The sequence below is a fragment of the Oreochromis aureus genome, linkage group 18 (genome assembly GCF_013358895.1).
Source record: "Oreochromis aureus strain Israel breed Guangdong linkage group 18, ZZ_aureus, whole genome shotgun sequence".
Classification (NCBI taxonomy): domain Eukaryota; kingdom Metazoa; phylum Chordata; class Actinopteri; order Cichliformes; family Cichlidae; genus Oreochromis; species Oreochromis aureus.
In genome coordinates, this window is record NC_052959.1 from 26,528,538 (window position 1) to 26,550,574 (window position 22,037).

The window sequence follows — 22,037 nt, forward strand, 5'->3', positions numbered from 1 at the left end:
TGTTCAAAATCCCTGATTTAAACTTTATTGGAGAATTGTATTAAATCATAATCCAGTCTCATTAGGAAGACTTTGTTAGTTAACAACCACCTTAAGTTTGTTGTGGAACAGCTACAACAGAAAAAACCTTCTTAGTAATTTATTTTTATTACAGAAAGCATAGCATGGGAAGTCAGCAAAACAAGAATAAAGTCTGGAGGTATACAGAGAAATCTTAAACATTTTTCTACTGGAATTTTGCAAATTAAATTCTAAATAAGTTTATATAATAAGAATCTGTCTGGGTTTTTTTTTTTTATCAGATGTCCCATGTCTAATGGGGTTTCCCCAGATTTGCCCTCATGAGTACATGCTACTACGGTAGTAGAACTACCAGTCAGTACATTTGGTTTCTTGATAAAGATGACATGTCCAAAAGATCAGATCTCTTCCTTTTTTACGACTCAGACTGAATGCCTTTGTCCTCAAAGGTCATAGTGAATTACACACATAGACCCAAAGCTAAAAGTATATAAGAAAGAAAGAAGGTTTTCATTGCCTTCATGTTTTATTTTGTTTTCTAATTTAGCTGTTGTACCAGGAAACTAAATTGTTTTCATAAAAGTCAAATTTAAAGTAGACATTAACAAAAAACGTGCTTTGCTTTTGAGGAGGTTTTACAAGAACCAATTATGAGAAATGTCTGAATTAATTTATCCGGAAGATTATTTTGAAACCAAATATTTTGGAACTGATTAATTGATTATTTGTGAAAAATACCGTGTTCATCATTTCAAGATAATGTTTTTATTGTCAAATATATTTGAATTACATGTTTGACCTTTCACCAGCCAAACTGAGATATATTTCGATACTGATCTCAGTTGTGTCATGAGGTGTGAGTTTCTCTTTACTCCTCTTGTTTAAGAATATACTTGTACCAAAAAAAGACAAGAAATACTCAGCGTATTTAAAAGACATCTCAGTATTTCTGTCATTGTCTGCTGTGAAGTTAGAACTTCATATTTTCATAAACATTTTAAGTCTTTTTCCTGATGGGCTTTTTGATATTTTTAAAGAATCAGAACTAAAAATGGAACTGTCCTTTTCTGCAAACACAGAGTCAGTTGCTGATCCTTTCCTTTAAGTTTCACTCTCTTTATGTCTGTTTCCTCCGCCTCCTCAAGAACAAAAAGCACTCTACTCAGCAACCCTCCTCTGACATGCTCTGATTAATAACAAAGTTACTACTAGCAGTGGTATTTATCGAGTCGTTGTGAGAGAGGGCAACCTTGACCCAATAAATTATCACAGATATATTGTTGTAAAATCATGGCAGTTACTTCAAGCAGAATCATGTGCAATAATGACAGTTAGGGGAGTAAGTATTTGTACTGCACTCTACACACAGGCACAAAGTGAAACAGACTGAGAGATGTGTAGGTGTCTTTAAACCCAACTTTATGCATACAGGAAGTCTCTGCTTGACTGAACTTCCTTTAAAGACACATTGTAAAAAGTAAATGCAACACAGCCTGCATGCTGTATGAAACAGTACATGCAGTATATCATAACATTGGTTGTTACATCTGTATGCTAACTCCTTACAACTGAAGGAGATGAACAAAAGAGTATTACTGTAGTTCAGAAAGTAAATGTGAAGTTATAAATAGTAAATGATATTAAATGCATATATCACATTTCACACATAGTTTAGTTTGTGGGTGTCAAGAACTACAGTATACCCCAATGAAGTTGTGGTTCAGAGTTCGCTGCCTCAGTCCTTTCCCTGATCATGTACACACAGACACACAAAGTTCAGAGATTAGAACAGTCTCTTTGACTACTCATTTAACATACTGATCAAAAGACAAACTGTTGTCCTTTGTATTTTCCCTGGTGAACATCATGTTTCTATCCACTGAGTTGATGTGAACAGCGAAGGCTTTTACTTCTTGGGTTTTGGTTTTAACCCAGGTTTCATCCACATCTGTACCGGTGGCTAGGTGCTGTCACTGTGAAAGAGCCAAGAGATTTACTTTCACTTCCTCTGTGTCAAGGCTACTTACAATGTGTGACACTTTTGTCAGTAAAAACCCTCGTTGTATTTAAAATATGTGGTGTAAAGGCAGAGTTCTAACAGCAAATCTGATTGGAGGGAAAACATCCTAGCTCTGATGGTGGCGCGGTGCTAGGAAATATTGTAGGTGGCTGAGTTTATACTGCTAATGATGAGTCTGAGTGGAACTCCTTTTTGTGGATCTTTGTAAGTCCATATACACAGGCTATAGCATCCCCTGGGTACAGATGGTTATACTTAGAGCAGTCAATGGCTTTATCCTATGCAAGTTAATGCTTGTTGGGTCTCATAGGTATTGTTGTCACTGAGGAGTGTAGTAATCGTGGGAAGATAATCAGCTGAGTTGAATACAACAGTGTAACTCCCCTCGTCAGCTGGTAATATGTTAATGTTTTGGTCTTTGCTTGGGGAGGTGATGGCCTTCTTTTCTTGCATTGTGAAATTGCACAGAGGAATTCTGGCACTGGAGAGGATAGCTGAAACCATCCTGATTTGCTCTAATTCAAGCTTGTTAATTTATTAATTCTTCACTAAATTGCTGTTTGGGTAGTTGTTATGAGATCCACTATGGGAAGCTATTGTGGAGAAATGGCAAAAAATCAGTCCTTTGGCTAACACGTGCTCTTTAGATTCAGTGAAGATCCTATCTGATGTTTTTAACCCACTTCTCCCTTATCCTGTCTTTGGTCTCTTCCTGTTATGTAAAATTTTTAGCTGAGGAGGCTCTGGTTGCAAATGAGTGTTTCTGTATTGTTCAAGATACATGTTTTACTATACTCCTGCTTATGATGTACACCTATAAATTAGCTGAAGAGCACATGGCATTGGCTTATATAAGATGTGAGAAACTCCTTGCTTTTCAGTGAAGTTTCAGGCTTTACTGTAAAGATTTTTCACTTGAACAGATGGAAACAACCAATAATTATTCAAAATATGCAAAATAATTTTTCTGAATGTGCTAAAGTATTTGAAGTACTTTTTACTTAAAAAAATTATTTTCTGCATACACAACACTTTTTGATGTTTTTTCTTTTTTTTCAATCACTTGGTAAAATTGTTGGACAGGTGGGCAGACCAGCTCAAAAGTAACACACTGCTCTCTTCTGGTGAGGTTTAAGAAACACATTTGTCTAAGGAGGAAATCCTGCAAACATTTTCATGATGGGTTTAACTAATAAATAATCATGAATGTTTTCTTGTCTTTAAATGTACCGTATGATGCTGACCTGAGTGCATTGTTACATTTCTTATGCACAACTTTGTGTTTCCATTGTATAAGATAAAGAAACGGATTTATTTTTTTAAATCAAAGGTGCTAAAAGTGAAAAAACAAACAAACAAGCACAGAAGTTTTCTACATAAGAATGAGCTTTATATACATTAGAAAGGTTTATTTTTGCTTCTTTTTCTTCTCCATGAGATGAACACTGATGACAGCAAACACCATGATAATCAGACCGACAGAGAACACGACTGTCTTCACCACACAGACAGAGATACCATCTGAACCTGCAACACAGGAAAACAGACAGATTTCTCACAAAATGAAAACAGCATATTCAAGCAGCTAATCCAAACGTTGAACAACAACAGAGTCCGAGTTATAAACCACTAATTTCTCTAAAAAATGTGAACAGCAGTTTGTGAACTTTGTAACTGACCAAACTTCTTGTTTCCAAATACAGGAAATGTATAGCAAAGTTTCAGTGACTGAGCTTGTGCAATAGCAGATTTGAAAACAGATAAGTTACTAAACTTTACTCTTAAGACCAACAACAATTTTTGTGAGATGTTAAATTTTTGTTTTGACTTCAATAATAATCTCACCAGAAGATATATCTGTTTGTTCATCAAAAGTAAGTTGTTAGTCCAACACATTTGGTGGCATATCTGTGGGTGGGGACAATTTACTGATGGTCTTACCTGATTTTCTTTCACAGTACGGCTTGATCACTGTCTTGTTCGCTTTCCAGCTCACTTTGTTGCTATGATTACAAAAGATGGTATCTTGCTGCAAGTAAACAATCAGAGAAGAAAAATATTTTGAGACGTTTAAGCTCTTTTCTTCCACCTGCAGGCAGTTTTGGGCATCACATCTAAAAGTGCTGCTGATGTTTAAGTCCACTGTGCTGCAGGTCACAGTGAGGTTACAGGAGTCTGAGCTGCTGGAAAGATGGTCCACTGTCAGCTCAGCACGAGAGACTGGATCTGGGGAATAAAAAAACTGTGAATGGATGTTTATGATGTATCAACATTTAAAAATTATACTGGCAGGAGAAACATACCTTGGACTATGACCTTCTATTCAGCTATACTTTGCTCTTGTCCTCCAACCACAACTGCAGTATAATATCCACTGTCGCTGTGTTTTACATTCTTTAATACCAAAGAGAAATTTCGTCCAAAGACCTCAGCTCTTTCTTCATAACTGTCAAACAATATTGCCTCTTTATTATAACTAAGTTTACCAACATAATTAGTAATATTATACTTCCAGAAAATGTCAGTCTTTTTGTCAAGTACAACAGATTTCTTTACATCTAGGTGTAAATCACTTCCATGAAGGAGAAACACGTTTTGGAGGTCTAAAAGAACAGAAAAACAAAAATGTGTTGTCAGAATCATGTCATGTTCACCTGTGATTCCTTACTTTTATCAGTTACAATAATCAAAATGAAGACAAAGGCTTGAAATAATACATGCACAATGAATTGAGAATACACAAAAGCTAACCTTTTTAATGAAACCATGAACAAAAATGACTTTTTAATGATATCTAAATTTTGAGATGTGTCAGAATATAAAGATCTTTTTCTACATTCTGCCTGTTAAAAGTGCTGCTTTGTGATTTGAGAGTCTTGAGAATTCATTAGTTATTATTAGTAATATTATATTAGTTAATATATTCTACCACACGTAGTGATACCATTTATCTTCGATGAGTTCTGAAACTTAAACATTGATCCATTGAGCTGTCCCATAGCCTAATGAGAGGTGTTTAATTCACTTTTGTATAATCTGTGCTATATTGGTTCCAGCTCCAACAGTGTAAAATGACAGAGTCATACAGTATATTTTCATTATGACCAAATTAATATAAATTATTTTTGTTTGTGCTATGGTAACTATAGTAGGGCTTGTTTTTGTGATGTTAACAGGATATGTTTCTCGAGGTTTCATGAATAAAATGTACTCCAGTAGAGAATCTGTAATCTATATTGCCTCACACTAGGAGAATATGGAAAATTACATTTTTAGAATGAGTACAGCATTTCACCAGGATTTCAAAGTAAAACTTAGAACATAAGGAGCTTGAGAGCAGGTGACCATAGTGAACATATCCAGGAACAAAGACAACCACCTTTTCAAACTGAAAATTCTGGGTCACCTCACTGACCTATCAATCTTGCTTCATAGCACACTACTTTGGTATTATTGTTGGCAGTAACAGGTAAGAACCTTTAATTCCATTAACTACTTTGACAAACCATCTTCAGACTCCAAAAGAAGCACATCGAATGAAATCATGATGTACTTTAAGACTTTAATATTAAACAAAGCCACTCGTGCTACTAACCTCTTCTTCCATACTGCTCTAATAGAATGGTACACGATTACAGATGACACATATTCATTACTAATCAAAAAATAACAACTACTATAAAATGAAAGGCTTGCTCTTTTCCTGTTTGCCACTGTTGTTCCTGGTGTTCAGTTTGCTGATCACAACAAAACAAAAGGTAACAAGAAATAACACACCAGCAACAAAACATGTCTCATTGCTTTTTGTGTAAATGATCAGGCAGATTTCTTTTCATACCTTGTGCCTCAGTGCAGAACAGCAGCGCCAGTACCACCAAGAAAAACATTGTATAGTCTTAAGCTTAACGCAACACCATCAAAGCCATCGGTGTGTTACTTCTGTTTACAGCAATGATGGAACCACAAAGCCCACCTCTTTTCACAACTTTGTTTCCTTGTCACAGACTGTCAGCGCAAAATCAAACACAAAACCATCTCCTCTCTAATTTCCACTCAGACCCCTTTGGCACCGGTTAACAATTGTTGAAAAGAACTGAAATCATTGTTAAGGAAACAGTTTTAAATTTAAGTGCACAACAAAGTACCAGTACTTCAATATGCATCTAAAAGGGCCATGTTTTTCACAGGAAAGGGCTGAGTCTCGTCTCACTAACACTCAAAACAGCAGGAAAAGTTAATGCAGAAGTGATATCTTCTGTTGTAAATTTTAATGTGTTGGTCTTACTTTGAATAAAAATGCAAACAGATTGCCTTTAAAATCATTTAAAAAGAAGTGTAGTAGTAAAGTGTATCCTATACTATCGAAGAATTTAGTGTATGAACTTTAAACTTGAGAATAGGTTAAAGAAAAAACTGTATTGAGTACTTAATATTCTGCATCAGATGTACTACTGACCTGTAGACTACCCAGAATTACTATTTTAAACACCTGATGTTGTAGTTGAGTTGGCGAGGAAATGGAAAAAAAGGATTTTCATCAGCCTCAAAGTGATTCTGGAAACTGCCAGAGGGGAAAGTGGTACTTTTGGTGGTGCGTAGTGTGCTGCCAACATCGAGCGGTGGAAGGAAGAAATTTATGTATGAACTGTAATTAATTATCAACATTATCTACCAAGGTCTTTAACATCGGTTTTGACAGTGTAATTGAAATTATATTTCAAATAAATAGAAGCAGACAAAAGATTTCATATGATTAATTTTGCACTGCTTGTTGTGGTTCTGTGCTTATAGAATAATCAACATGCACCTTGGACTATGACCTTGTATTCAGCTACCCTTTGTGAGATTGTCTTTTATTCTTACCTGAAAGTGTCTTGCAGTAAGATGTTATCTTTTCTGTCTTGTGTTTCCAGCTCACTTGGTTGCTGTGATTACAGATGATGAAGTCTTGCTGCAAATAAATAATGAGAGTGGAAGAACGGGGCTTGGCTTTCAAGCTACCATTTTCTACCTGAGAGCAGTTTTGGGTGTCACATCTAAACCTGCTGCTGATGTGAGAATCCACTGTGCTGCAGGTCACAGTAAGGTTACAGGAATCTGAACTGCTGCCCGATGCTTAACTGTATTTTACCCTTGTGTCTTCCTTTAGACATCTGAAGAGAAGGATTAAAGTGATTTGGAAAAAAAAAATTAAAATCAATTGCTGACATCTGGAGAAACTCATAGGAGGTAAAAACAGGAGGGTATACATCAAAAGGAGCAAAACATCGTGTCAGGTTAACTGGAGAAACTGAATCTGAGGAGCAACAACAGGCTCAAAGAGATTGACAGCTGGTCTATGCTGCATGAGTATTTAACAGTTATAATAAAAAAAGAAACCCACCTTGGACTATGACCTTGTATTCAGCTACCCTTTGGTTTTGTTCCCCACTTACTATTGCAATATAATCTCCACTGTCACTGTGTTGCACATTCTTCAGCAGCAAAGAATTATTTTGTGCAAAAATCTTAGCCCTGCCTTTATATGTGCCAAACACTACTGAATTAAGATAATTACTTTTAGCTACTATGTGAATTATATTAAATCTCCAGAAAAAATCTGCCCCTTCGGTGAGTGCAACAGAGCCCTTAATATCCAGAAGTAAGTCTTTTCCTTGCTCCACGAACACATGCTCAGGCCCTAAATAAACACAAATAATAATTATAATAATCTCATAATCAAGTACATCCATGTTTATTGTTTCTGTTGGTTGCATGTGTTTTTGTTATGATCGCAAGTTGATTGAAAAAAATGTCTTGATACATCAATGCATACATCTGCAATCAATCACCCTTTAAAAAGATCCCAGAAAGTCGATTCTGAACATCTTTCACTTAAAACGCAAAAGAACAGAATCAGTTTGTTGGGAATTGATCAGCAATTATTTATTTTTTTTTAGCAGTAAGCTAATTGTCTAAGGAGCTTGGAAAGAAAAGTGTCTGGACTTCTACAGTTCATCAGTTCATCTTCTTCAGTTCTAGGGTCAAATGGTGGAGAGGTCTGAGCAAACTTAACAATGTAGTGTATGCTGTACAGTGTACATGGGTCATTTCACCTCAGGAAATTGCATGATAGGGTGGGGCTAGGTTTTACAATGAGCTCACCCGAAACCTTGCCTGATTGTGGCCTACACCTGTTTTCACACCTTGGCTCGTGTTAACTGAAGAAGCTTCAGGGATGAGAAGTGAAACATCTTCAAGCAACTTAAAGAAGTCCAGACGCTTTTCTTTCCAAGCTCCTTATATTATGATGACCTGGATAACTAAGAACCTTCACGGACAGTAAGTTAATTATTAATACAAACAGTTTTTATAACAAAGTAGAAATTTACAGAATTGAATCAATTATAATTTGACAGAAACATCTAACTAATTAAAAGCATTTTGGACGTCTTTGATGGAACATCACTTAGTTAATACCATTTGCTTTGTCTTTGATAAACAAACAAACAAAAAAAAAACTGTGCCCATGCTTACATAAAAATATTGCCAAATGCTAAACTAAGATCCAATAGTACTGCTTGCAGGTCACAGCCTCAGCTGTCAGAAAAAGAGTTCACCCTCAGCTGACCTGTACTGTTATTTAAGATTTCTTTAACATATTTTCCACACTGTGCTTGGAGACATGTAACCCTGGAACAATTCTTCTCCAAGTACTTCTGTTATTAAAATATCTAGAAGATCATTCTCCAGGAAAGGGTAAAAAAAACTAAAAGCATCAGGAATACTAGGAACTTTCTTCCAGATTGTTCTTTCCAAAAAATATTGTGTCTGTTTCACAGAGACAAAAAATGTCAGTCGGTAAAATGCATGACAGATGCATGGTAAAAAAGACAGACTTCATGATAACAACTTTAGTTTATCATAAGTGTTTTGTAGCACTTTATAATAATGCCAATGCATTAGGCATTAGTGAGGTACTAGTAAGTTATTAGTAAGTGCCTAATTCATCATTTACATTGTATATCATTATTCCATACAGATATAGAAATACAGACAATGTATACTCAACTATGACTGCTACTACATCACTGCCAGTAACAATCTTATAATCACAGTCATAATAATATATCTGTATTTATAAATGGCTTAGTAATGATATGTGATTACCTAATTGCTAACACCTTACTAATGCTCACTAATGTGCAGTGTTGGTCAAGTTACTTGAAAAAAGTAATCAGTTACTAATTACTGATTACTTCCCCCAAAAAGTAATCCCGTTACTTTACTGATTACTTATTTTCAAAAGTAATTAATTACTTAGTTACTTTTTAAAAACACGATTTACAACCTGAATAGGTGATAAAGCGATAGATCTTTCAGCCCAATTCTACTTTTTCTGCATAATTCATCATACAAAATGTAATCAAATGGAAAAGTCTCTTTTAAAACTTGTTTTATTAGTTTTAATCTTTTAACTTTATGCATCAAGCAAAAATTAAATTATATGCAACATTCTCTGACTGGAAGAAATTTGTTTAACATTTAAACCTATTTTCTGCACATTCCAGCACATATAATAAAATATGTTTTTGTGTTTACACTCACTCTTTCAAATAGAAGCAAGTAAAACACAGCAGAAAATAAATAAAATCAAAGACTAGCGGTCCTGTTGCTCTATTTTCACCTGTAAAGCAGGACTGGGGTAGGCGGAGGTTTACCCTGGTGCAGGTGTGCTGCAGCGGTCAGTGGAAGAATCCGCGAGTTTCTCTGTGAGTTTCACATTACGTGGTAGTACACTCGGTGCTTGCTTGGAAGTTTAGGGGTTTTTTCGCTGTAAAAAGAAGTTTTCTTCCCACGCACAACGGACACTAATGTTTTTGTCACTTTTTATGGAATCAAACTCAAATAAGGTCAGTACTTCCACGCTTTAAACGCTGCATGCTCATACTCTCTCCCGCACTTGATATATTATGATCTGCACACAGCTGTTGTCACGAACGTCGCACTCGCTTACGTCACTGTCATGAGACGTTCTCGCAAAAAATCAAGGTTTTAGTAACGCAGTAACGCAGCGTTCCTACGTGAAAGTAACGTAGGAACGTTTTTGCAATAGTAATCCCTTACATTACTCGTTACTTGAAAAAAGTAATCAGATTACAGTAACGCGTCACTGCCCATCTCTGCTAATGTGACATTATTTTATTTAAAGTGCTACTTCAATATGTAATCTCTAAACAGGATGGGCAGTATTTTCCTTACTTCCTTACTACAACTAACACAGACATCAATGGAAATTCATGCAAGTAGACACGCTGCATTTTGCTCTAACAAAATAACACAGTAACATTGTGTCTATTTAAAGAATAAAGAATAAAAAGTACTATCAAAAACTAGCGTTTTGTACCTTTGGCCTGTTATGATCTGTTTGATGAAAATAAAGCAGTTGGCCTTTGTTATAGACAGTGTTGTTGTTAATGTATGTTTGGGGGCGTTGCACCCCGGAACCTTCAGAGGTTTTTCAGGGTTCTCCCTGCCGGAATGTTTGGTGTGGGACAGTTTCCTGTATGTGTTGCTACTAGCTGTGGTTGTTTTGAAAAGTGGTCAGTAAACGTCCTTAAATTGGCACCTGAGTTTCCGAGCATTTTTATCCTGAGGTTATAACACCTTTTTGGCGACGAGAATAAAAGTCGAACGCGGACAGTTTTGAGTTTTTGCTACGGATTTTGCCGTCGGACTACCACTTCGCATCTATGGCTACGATCGGATCGCTCACGGAGTTCGCCGAGGGAGACGGCGACTGGATTGAATATGTCGAGAGGCTGGAACACTTTTTCTTGGCAAACGACATTTCGGACGAAGGGAAAAAAGGTCAGTTCTTCTCCAGTGCGTGTGGGCGAGGACCTACAAGTTGATACGTAACCTGACGGCGCCTCGAAACCCGGGACTTCAGTTTCAAAGAACTGGTGACGTTGGTGCAAAATCATCACTGCCCGAAACCCTCCGTGGTTGTTCAGCGGTTCAAATTCCACACTCATTCCACACTCGGTGGCTGCGTATGTGACGGAGCTGAGACAGCTATCGGAGCACTGTGAGTTTGGAGGCGTGCTGGATGACATGCTCCGCGACAGGTTGGTGTGTGGTATAAATGATGATGGCATGCAGCATCGGTTGTTAGGGGAGCCCACACTGGACTTTAAGAAAGCTTTGGAAATTGCTCAGGCAATAGAAACGGCAGCTAATAACACTAAAGACATTCGGAAAGCTGACAACAATATGCACTCAACTGAGGTGCATCATGTATCTCAGAGTGTGAGGGGCAAACCGAGGGAGCTTTTGGAGTGTTACAGGTGTGGGGGAGCACACTTTGCCAAGGACTGTGTTTTCAAAGACAGTACCTGCCATAACTGCAAGAAAAAGGGGCACTTAGCCAAGAAATGCAGGGGCACTAAGGAGAAATCAAAGAAGGAATGGAAGACAAAACACAAACTAAACACACATCACCTGCAGAGCATGGCGCCTGAGGAGGATGAGTGTGTTTTCAACATGTTTAATCTGGTTGGCTTTAATAAGTGCCATGCGGAGCCCATCTATGCCACTATCCAGGTAAATGGGAAGGAGCTACAAATGGAGGTGGATACAGGGGCCTCAGCTTCCGTGATCAGCCAAGCCACCAACCACAGCTTGTGGCACTCGGGCGGGGCACCAGCTCTCCAAGCGACTGAGATAAGCCTGAGACAGTACACAGGTGAATGCATTCCCCTGCTTGGTGCCATAGAGGTGCATGGAGCATATCAGGGTCAAGAAGCTGCAGCAACACTACTGGTGGTGAAAGGGGAGGGGCCTAGTCTGCTGGGTCGTGACCTTCTGCAGAAAATCCGCCTGAACTGGAGGGAAATCAGGTATGTAACTGTAATAGCAGAATTACTGGGAAGGTACGCAGATGTGTTCAAGAATGAATTGGGCACTTTCCGGGGCACCACTGTGAAGCTGTGTGTGGATCCTTTTGCCCGGCCACGCTTTTTCAAACCACGCACTGTACCATATGCCATGAAGGCCAAGGTGGAAGCGGAGTTGGAGAGACTACAACAGATAGAGGTCATTGAGCCAATAGAGTTCTCGGACTAGGCAGCCCCGATTGTACCAGTGTTGAAGGAGAACGGAGGGGTGCGTATATGCGGTGATTACAAACTGACAGTAAACCAAGCCTCTCAGCTCGACGCCTACTCTCTGCCTCGAGTGGATGACCTGTTTGCCACACTGGCAGGTGGTCAGACATTCACAAAGTTGGATGAGTCATGCTTACCAGCAGTTGCTGCTGGATGAGGAATCAAAAAAATATGTGACAATAAACACACACAAGGGGCTATTCAAGTACAACCGCCTGGTGTTTGGCGTTGCATCCAGTCCGGCTATCTTTCAGCGCACCATGGACAATCTTCTGCAAAACATTCCTGGTGTTGCTGTGTACTTGGATGACATTTTAGTTACAGGTAAAACAGAAGAGGAGCATCTGCGTAACCTTGAGCAGGTGTTGAAGAAGCTCTCAGAAGCAGGGTTGCGTTTGAAGCGCAGTAAGTGTGTTTTCCAAGCCCCTAGCGTGACATACCTGGGTCATCGCATCTCTGCTCAGGGCCTGTCCGCGCTGGAAGAGAAAGTGAGGGCAGTAAAGGAAGCCCCGAGTCCAAAGAATGTAGCTGAACTAAGATAATTCTTGGGCTTAGTGAACTATTATGGGAAGTTTTTGCCTGACCTCTCCAGCATGCTTACTCCCCTGTATGGGCTACTGGACAAAGACAGTCAGTGGAGGTGGTCCCAAGCACAGGAGAAGGCCTTCAGACGGGTAAAAGAACTGTTACAGTCGGCACCGCTCCTGGTGCATTTTGATCCGGAGAAGGAGGTGGTCCTGTCCTGCGATGCCTCCCCGTATGGCATAGGAGCTGTTCTTTCACATCGCATGGAAGAGGGGAAGAGAAACCGGTCGGATATCGTCACGCCACGCTCACAGCAGCAGAAAAGGGCTATTCACAGCTTGAGAAGGAAGGCTTAGCAATAGTTTTTGCTGTGAAACGATTTCATCAGTACCTGTATGGCCGCCCATTTACTGTTGTTACAGACCATAAGCCCCTCCTGAGTCTCTTTAGTGAAACAAAAGGCATCCCACCCATGGGTTCAGCCCGGGTTCAGCGCTGGGCATTAACACTGTCGGCATACCAGTATCGCATTGTTTATAAGGCGGGACCTGAGAATGCGAATGCAGATGCTTTCAGCCGCCTCCCCTCCCGGAGGTCCCCGACCAGTCGAATATGCCCCAGAAACTGTGTTTTTGCTGGACAGGCTGGCGAACTCTCCGGTCTGTGCTAAAAACATCAAAGCATGGACTGAACGGGATCCAGAGTTATCTCAGGTTAAACAGTGGCTGCTGCAGGGCTGGCCAGCAACAGTGGAGCAGGATCAGCTCAAACCGTATGCCAAGCGTCAGCAGGAGCTCAGTGTTCAAGATGGCTGCATCCTGTGGGGTTCCCGAGTCATTGTTCCGCCTCCAGGTCGGTCACAGATCATTGAAGTGTTGCATGAGGCTCATCCAGGGATTTCTTGAATGAAAAGTCTGGCAAGGTCATTCGTGTGGTGGCCGGGAATGGACAGTGCCTTGGAAGACAAAGTAAAAGCCTGTTCTCAATGTCAGTCAAACCAAAAAATGCCACCACCTGCCCCACTCCACCCATGGGAGTGGCCTGGAGACACTGAAAGACGGTCTGAAAAAAATGCCAGGTCTTTCAATAGAAAAGAGGCTCTGCCGTTTCCTGTTTCAGTATCGCATCACGCCTCATACCACCACAGACTTGTCCCCAGCGGAGTTGCTGATGGGGAGGAAGCCCAGATCTCATCTGGATCTTCTTCGCCCAGATGTGGGAGCCAGAGTCACCCACTCACAAAGTGGGCAGAAGGTGAGACATGATCTACATGCCAGAGGCTGTGTTTTCAAGCAGGGAGACTGTGTGTATATCAAAAACTTTACAGGTGGTTCACAGTGGCTGCCTGGCGTCATTCACCACAGTTCGGGACCAGTATCTTTTGTGGTGGAGTTGTTGGATGGCAGACGAGTTCGCAGGCACAAGGATCATGTGACAGCCCGCATGGACGGAGCTGGGAAGAGGGCTCAGAGTGGTTTGCACGCACATGGTGGAAACAGGGCTGTGGACATTGTGGGGCCTCAGAGTGGTTCACCCGAAGAGGAAGTCGTGTCAGCAGCCCCTGAGATCGGGATTGGTTCTTCAGTATCACCAGAAGGGCTGGTGGAGCAATCTAAGTCACCTGAGCCGAACCCAGCCACAGGAGCTCAGCAGGCTCCTAGCCTGGAGAACCCAGCAGCAGGATTGAGAAGGTCAAAGAGGCAGCACAAGCCCCCTGATAGACTGAATTGTTAAAATAATGTGGTGTTGAATTCTCCCTCTCTTTCCGTACTTATGCATAATTGCTATGTTGTGGGTTTTTGCTTAAGGGGAGGGAAGTGTTATAGACAGTGTTGTTGTTAATTTATGTTTGGGGGCGTTGCACCCCGGAACCTTCAGAGGTTTTTCAGGGTTCTCCCTGCCGGAATGTTTGGTGTGGGACAGTTTCCTGTATGTGTTGCTACTAGCTGTGGTTGTTTTGAAAAGTGGTCAGTAAATGTCCTTAAATTGGCACCTGAGTTTCCGAGCATTTTTATCCTGAGGTTATAACAGCCTTGATATTTTCATTCACACTTAACTGGCTATTATTCTCCTACCTCTTGTCTCGGTGCAGGACAGCAGTGCAAGTATCACAAAGAAAATCATTGCAGACTCTTGAGCCTTCTCAACACATGCAACACCAGGGAAGTGGTTTATACCTGTGACAGACCTACAAGAGCAGCCCCTTTTCACAGCTGTTTATCCCTGACACAGACTAGCAGTGTAAAAATAAACACATAAACTTTTCAAGTCCAATTTCAAAGCAATGTTTCACAACTTAAAATCTGTCATGTTAAAAATGTCAATGTATTTTATTAAATTTGGTTACTTTTGGATTTAAGCACTTGAACTTAAATATTTAGCTCACTACATTTCCAGTGTTAGCCACAATGATTCTCATATGTCTATGTCAAACAAATGTCACATTTTCTGGTGATTTTGTTACATAAATGCTACATAAAGTTGCTATAGCTTAGCTCTGAGCTGACCACAGTTTCACAGCTGCACAGTCTTGCTACGGAAAAATTTGCTGAAAACATTTGTCGGCAGTTGTCAAAACAGATGTGGTTACGCGTTCAAACTGCTTTCAGGTTACAGAAAGCAAATGTGCTGCAAGTGGTCAAAACAAATCAACACTCAAGAAAAAAAACACAGCCTATTTTAGCTTGATCTTTTTCTACATAAATTGTGAGTTACTTGAAAAATTGTTTGACAACAAACTGTTTGTTTTTCTTTGCTTGTTAGACTTCACTATGAGGTCGACACCGATAACAGGAAACACCATGAAGATCAACTTTGACATGTTTCCTTGTTTGATGGAGTAACCTTCTAAATATCTTAATGACTGTTCAATATGCAGATAACATAAATATATCTGTAAAAAGACTCTACAATATGATAACAGGTTTACTTCAACGTACTGTTGCTGTATATAAGGAGGCTCTGTCACCTGCCTTTCTATGTTCACTGATCGTCGCATTTCCTGACATCTTTTGCCGCTCGCTGCCTGTTACATGTACACGTACAGGCCCCCTGATGTGGTATGTATGTTCTGCCCATTGCATAGGAGCTGTGGATGTCTGTCTGCCTAATCCAACTTGTTTGTGTACATAGAATTTGTGTACATTTGCATACATACGTACATACATTTGCGTTGTGAAATTAGTACTACTTCACAACGCTAGTTTTTATACTGCTTCTACAGGTTTCGTAATCCCAGTTTCCAGAGGTTTGAAAACATGTTTTCTACAGGCCATGAGTTAATTTTTTCTGGAGCTTTATTTACAGTTTTGTGTGCATCTCCATTTATCGTCTGCAGCTGAGACAATCAAATGAAGTTACTGGAAAATGATCATGAGCAGCATGGCACCTTCTTAAATGAGACTAGGTAGTAAAAACTATGTGTGGAGGAATGCAGAGTGATCAGCGGGCATTTCCAAGATGGTGCGGGCTCTTGAGCTAAAACAAAAGTGAGCAGCTGCAGGCTGGATCTGGGGCAGAAATGCTGGATTTCAGTGTCTTTATTATTTTAACAAATTTTAATAAATGACAGGTTTAAGCTGTTTACAAACAAATAAATTGATTTATTGAAATGAATAAACCAGTTAAAGAAAAACAAAAATATAAAATTAGAAAAAAAAAATTACTGAGAATCATTTTGAGAATAATAACTCAACAGGCTAAAAAGGAATTGTTTTTAAAATAATCTGTATTTATATGTATTATGCTGATAACAACATTGATATTCATAAACAATGTTGGTATTTGTAAAAAAAAAAAATTATATTTACTAATCATGTAAATTTCCTGCAGCTGTCATAGACGCCCACATGACGTCCATAAAAAATTACCCAGTCCAAATGTTGTCATGGCTGGATATTCAAATTGTGGACCTAGTTTGGAGGTCAAAGAGATGTCCAGAAATGGTCATGGACCGATGGACCCAGTATAGACATGATCTGCACCTGTATCCGACCCCCAATTTTTAGTGGGTTTTTTGTGTTGCTTTAGTTTTTATGTTTGGTTCAGTGATATTATTTGGTTCAGCTGCATGCAGCTTTTCTTTGGACACTATTCAGGCTTAAATGGGGGCCTTAATAATTTTAGTGTGTGTGTGTGTGTATGTACCTGTTTGAGGAGTGGTAACTTTCTAAACTCTAAACTAAACTCTTAACTTTTAAATTAAGGATTGTTGTTGGGTTAAAGGATTTGTTTATGTAATTTTTAAGGTATTCTTTTCCTTTTTGTGTATAATTCTTCTGATTTTATTCCCTTTGCATCCAGGCTGAGGCCTGAATGCAATGAAGGGTCTTCTGTGTGTCTGTGTGTGGTGCTGGGTTCCCTCACAATCAAATACATGTGCACAAGTGCCTGAGTTGATCCATTTATTTTTGTTTGTTGAATCCCTCCCCCCTCACGTTGACCATTCTAAGCTGCTGGTAAGCCTCAGTCCTGAACTCCCCTTTCCTTTGTGGCTGGATGTGTAGTTTTAAAAATGTTTTTTTTTTTTCGCTTTCCTAAAAATAAGCTTAAACTTTTGAATTGTGGAATCACATCTCTCACCTCATCTTAGTTCACCTTACTGATGCTTTTACTCATTTCCTTGGGTGACATTCCCAAGGTGGTGTTGTTGACAACTTTTGGCTGCCCAAAAAAATGTCGGGAATAGTGAGTGTCACGGGCAAAGCATTAAAAGTATTTAATTACCCTTGTGTTGCCACATTAGGAAGCTAAGTTATAAAGTAAGTAAAATGGAAATTTTTAACCTATATCATCTAATTTGACAATTTCTTCAGTTCAGGGGTCAGACCACCAAAAGTTTTGTTTTCATGATGAAATCTTCTGTAATATTATTAACATGAGCAACAAGCATTTTATTTACAAAGTAATACAGATTGCTTGTGTGATATTTGAGAATTTTTAATGTTTGCAAAACCCCAAAATGTGTTAACCTGTGTAGTTATCGACCACTGGTATCTATAACCTCAACATTTTCTAAAACCGTATAAGTTATCTGCGTAAGTGGAAAGCCTCTTCTTTATTTTCGCTTCTTAATCTTCTCCATAATGTGGACACTGATGACAGCAATTACCATGATGATCAGACCAACAGAGAACACAACTGTCTTCACCACACAGATGGAGATACCTGCAGACATACAGACATTCAGAAATACAGGTAATTTATTTCTGAATGTATCCCAACTGTATTCAGCATTCCAGAGGAAAAAGCAAGTGACTATTGTGATTATTGTGACTAAATTAGATTCCAAAAATAAAGGAAACCAAAACTTCAGACAGGAAGCAGTAGGAAACTCACAGGCCTGAAAGCAAACAACATGGAGTGCAGCAAGTGACACCAATGACAAAGGACACAGGAAGGACTGAGGCTTATATACAGTAAGGTCCATATATATTTGGACACTGACACAATTGTTTTTAACATGTTTATTGAAACATATTCTAATTAAAGTTATATAATGGACATGGACATAATGTGTCCCACAGTCTTTTTAAAGGGGCCAAAAGTAATTGGACAATTGACTCGAAGGCTATTTCATGGGCAGGTGTGAGCAATTCCTTCGTATGTTATTATCAATTAAGCAGATAAAAAGCCTGGAGTTGATCTAAGGTGTGGTGCTTGTGTTTGGAAAATTTTGCTGTGAACAGACAACATGCAGTCAAAGGAGCTCTCCATGCAGGTGAAACAACATCCTTAAGCTGCAAAAACAGAAAAATCCCATTTGAGAAACAGCTTTAAGATTAGGAGTGGCAAAATCTACAATTTGGTACATCCTGAGAAAGAAAGAAAGCACTGATCAACTCAGCAATAAAGAGAAGAAAGGCCCACAAACAAACAGCAACTGAAAGCCTCTGCAGTAAAGACCTGGCAGAGCATAAAAAAGGAGAAAACCCAAAATCTGATGATGTCCATGAGTTGAAGACTTCATGGTGTCATTTCCAGCAAAGTATTAGAAATTAACATTTTATTTTCAGTTATTCAACTTTTCCAAATAATCTTGAGCTCCTGAAATGAATTCATTGTGAGGAGCTAAAAAATTTTAGTTCCTCACATTTTATACAGTCTTTTTGTTCAACCCACTGAATTAAAGCTTAAAGTCTGCATTTTAACTACATCTGAGTTGTTTCATTTAAAGTTCATTGTGGTAATGTACAGAACCAATTTAGGTTGACCTAATTTAATTGTGACCTGGTTGCTATAGTTACAAATGACTTATTTAGTTAATAAATAGGCACGGATAGACACATTAGAGACTGTAATTTTCTGAGCAGGTTTTGTTGTCATCCTTAAAAATCTAATGCTGTGGAGTGAAGGTACAGACAACACAGGAGGTCTAGCTTTTTCCTCCGACTTTATTGACCACCAAACATGAACTGAACACACTGTGCGCAAAACCCAGCAAAACCCCTCACCTGGGTGTGAGTGGAGCCCTCTGGTGGGCCACCACAATGCAAGTTTTTGCCATCGACCTTACACTCTAGTATTCAGAATATTTTAGATTTTCTTATCAAAAGAAAGATAATAACTGTCAAATTTGGTGATATACATATGGAATATTTCTCATGCCAACCAGTGTTAACCAGAATTATTCTTCAAGCAGTCAACTACTGCTAAGGTATTTAGCACAGGTTTTGAGATTGTAATTGAAATTGTATTCCAGATCAATAGAAGCAGACACAAGCTTCAAAATTTCTGGTAACTTCTGAGTGGATGTGCTCATTATAAGACAGCTGATTGGTTACAACTGTCCCACCAAAGGGTCAAGACATGATTTTGCAGAATGTACAAATGAATGTGGTGTCTTTAAATCTTACCTGGTTTTTCCTTGCAATAAAGTTTAATGTCCTTCTTAGTCTGTTCCATGCTGACTTGGTTGCTGTGATTACAGATGATGAAGCTTTGCTGCAAATAGACAACGAGATTGGAAGTATAGGTTTTGGCTTTAAAGCTTCCCTTTTCTACCAGAGAGCAGTTTTGGGCATCACATGTGAAAATGCTGCTGATTTGAGAATCCACTGTGCTGCAGGTCACAATGAGATTACAGGAGTCTGAACTGCTGGACACAGAGTCCACTGTCAGGTTAACTGGAGACACTGGATCTGAAGAGTAACAGGCATAGAGTTTTAAAACAAGTCTGTACTGTACCTTATCAACATTTCAAAAGGAAAATGAAAACAAGACTTACCTTGGATTATGGCCTTGTATTCAGCTACCTTTTGGTCTTTTTCCCCAGACACGACTGCAGTATAATCTCCACTGTCACTGTGTTGCACATTCTTTAATAGCAAAGAGTAATTTTGTCCAAAGACCTCAGCCCTTCCTTCATATTTGTCAAACACGACTGGATCATTATTAAAACCACATTTAGCTACATTGTTAGTTTCATTAAATTTCCAGAACAAATCAGTTTTTTTGTCTAGTACAACAGATTTCTTTATATCCAGCTGTAAGTCCTTTCCATGGAGGAGAAACACATGTTGGAGCCCTAAAAGAAAAACAACAAACCTGATGTCAGAATCATCTTATTAACATGCAACTGGAAGTCTCTCAAATTAAATACAGTCATTTTTTTTAGTATTTTTATTATTGTTTTGTCAACATTTTTAGATAATCTGTTTAAATGTTTATAATTAAACACATTTATTAGTGTAAATATGTTTAATTGTTATTCAGCTGTAATAAAACACCCTTACACCAGATATCTCTAAAATGAATATAGATTTGTGTGTAACTTGCCACACATCGTCCTTCAGTTACTGTTTGTTGAGATCATTTCCAACAATAAAATATGGACTTCACAGATAAACCTTCTTGTGAAAATCAGTTCCTATTAGAAGTTATGACTTCCACACAACTTTGGTTGGTGCAGCTCTAATATCTAGAGTTGCCCAAATTCATTAAACTATCTCTGCTTCCCTTCATGACAGAAATAGGGAAGCTACAACCCCAAAACCTTACAGAATGTGTCTGCTCCCAGACCACGTCAAAGAACCAAACCACAAATAGGCCATGAAGGAGTCAACCATGAAAAATGAAATGAAGACTGAGATAAAGTTATAAAAGATTTGAAATACTTACTCTTAGTATTTCACACCCCAACTGTCTGCTTGAACATTACACAGTATTTCATGTTTATCTATTTTTTTTAGTTTAAAAGCAAAGACTAACTTTGTCTAAATAACTCAATTGTCCTTCACATGTGTCAAACACGATTGCATCTTTATAATCATAGTTACCAACATTGTTAGTGGTAGTAAATGAAGTTTCTTTTTGTCTACTACAACAGATTTCTTTATGTCCACATGTAAGTCTGTTCTATTAAGTACAAACATGTTCTCAGACCCTATAAAGATGTAAAAATCATGTACTCACGTGTTGTTTGATTTATTATATTTATATTGTTTTTTATTATCATTGGAAATTATTGGACAATTAGTTGTTTAAGATTTTACAGTTTTTCTCATGTGTTGTTGAAAGGTCAAAGTATGAAAAGGTGGCAGCAGTTACTCCTCATCTGTGTCTGAAATCAGCCTCAAACTGCAGTGTTCAATGCCTCTAAAGCTCTGTATTGAAAGCTTTGGCTGTGCTGGTTTTATTTTCTCAGAACCAGGAAAGCTTCTAGCACACAAACTGAGTCACTGCAAGAAAGAGGAAGTGACTATTTTAGATGGACTAACTTGTCAAACCTTATTCAGGCTGTCAAAGACACAGCTCTGATTAAACTGTAATGTACTTCGAGACATTAATCAAGTCTTCCACCCGCTGCAATAAAATAACAGATACCTTTTGTAGTGAACACTATTATAAAAGAAAACATTTGCACTTTTCATCTTTGTCAGTTCTGTCCCTGTTGAATTAAGGAAGCAGTTGCTATATACTTTGTATATTGTATGTGTGCTAATAATTAGACTTTTGTTTCCTACCTTCAGCCTCAGTGCAGGACAGCAACACAAGAATCACAAAGAAAAACATTCTAGAGTCTCGAGGTTTCTCTGAAATGCAACAATGTGTTTTATACCCCTGACAGCAGAACAGGGTCAGCCCCTTCTAATAATTGCGTTGTTCCTCTAGACTTGACACAGACCAACAGTGCAAAAGTGAACTATCTTTGAGCTGTGCCAGTTGTCGAGAAATAACCTGAGATAACCATGGTTTCACAGTAACACTGCCTTTGAGCAGAAAGAGAGGGCAAAACAGAAGCCGTGACTCAGTCTGACCCGTATCAGGTGGCAGGAACAAACTTTTATTGATTGATGTTCCTGCAGATTTTGGATCCACATTTT

General features: G+C 38.7%; 1 protein-coding gene, 1 long non-coding RNA gene and 1 pseudogene across 2 annotated transcripts; 1 reads left to right on the forward strand and 2 right to left on the reverse strand.

The window, feature by feature from the left end:
- Window positions 1–3,405: 3,405 nt before the first annotated feature.
- Window positions 3,406–5,989, reverse strand: LOC116332097. Its single transcript, XR_005609136.1, has 4 exons — window positions 5,880–5,989; window positions 4,345–4,644; window positions 3,983–4,267; window positions 3,406–3,568 (listed from the first exon to the last, which is right to left on the reverse strand). It is a non-coding gene; the product is annotated as an uncharacterized LOC116332097 (long non-coding RNA).
- Window positions 5,990–10,773: 4,784 nt separating this feature from the next.
- LOC120432722 lies at window positions 10,774–14,448 on the forward strand (annotated as a pseudogene).
- A 2,647-nt stretch (window positions 14,449–17,095) lies between these two features.
- Window positions 17,096–21,758, reverse strand: LOC120434491. The gene is made up of 4 exons (XM_039602662.1): window positions 21,678–21,758; window positions 19,940–20,239; window positions 19,569–19,853; window positions 17,096–17,880 (listed from the first exon to the last, which is right to left on the reverse strand). Exons 1-4 carry the CDS (start codon window positions 21,724–21,726, stop codon window positions 17,771–17,773), a joined length of 744 nt encoding a protein of 247 aa, XP_039458596.1. The 5' UTR covers window positions 21,727–21,758; the 3' UTR covers window positions 17,096–17,770.
- Between the last annotated feature and the right edge of the window lie 279 nt (window positions 21,759–22,037).

Coding starts and splice junctions, on each gene's coding strand:
- LOC120434491 (XM_039602662.1), bottom strand. CDS start 21,726: ATGTTTTTCTTTGTGATTCTTGTGTTGCTGTCCTGCACTGAGGCTGAA. Junction 20,240..21,677: donor GTCCTGCACTGAGGCTGAAG/GTAGGAAACAAA, acceptor TTTTTCTTTTAG/GGCTCCAACATGTGTTTCTC. Junction 17,881..19,568: donor TTATTGCAAGGAAAAACCAG/GTAAGATTTAAA, acceptor GTATGTCTGCAG/GTATCTCCATCTGTGTGGTG.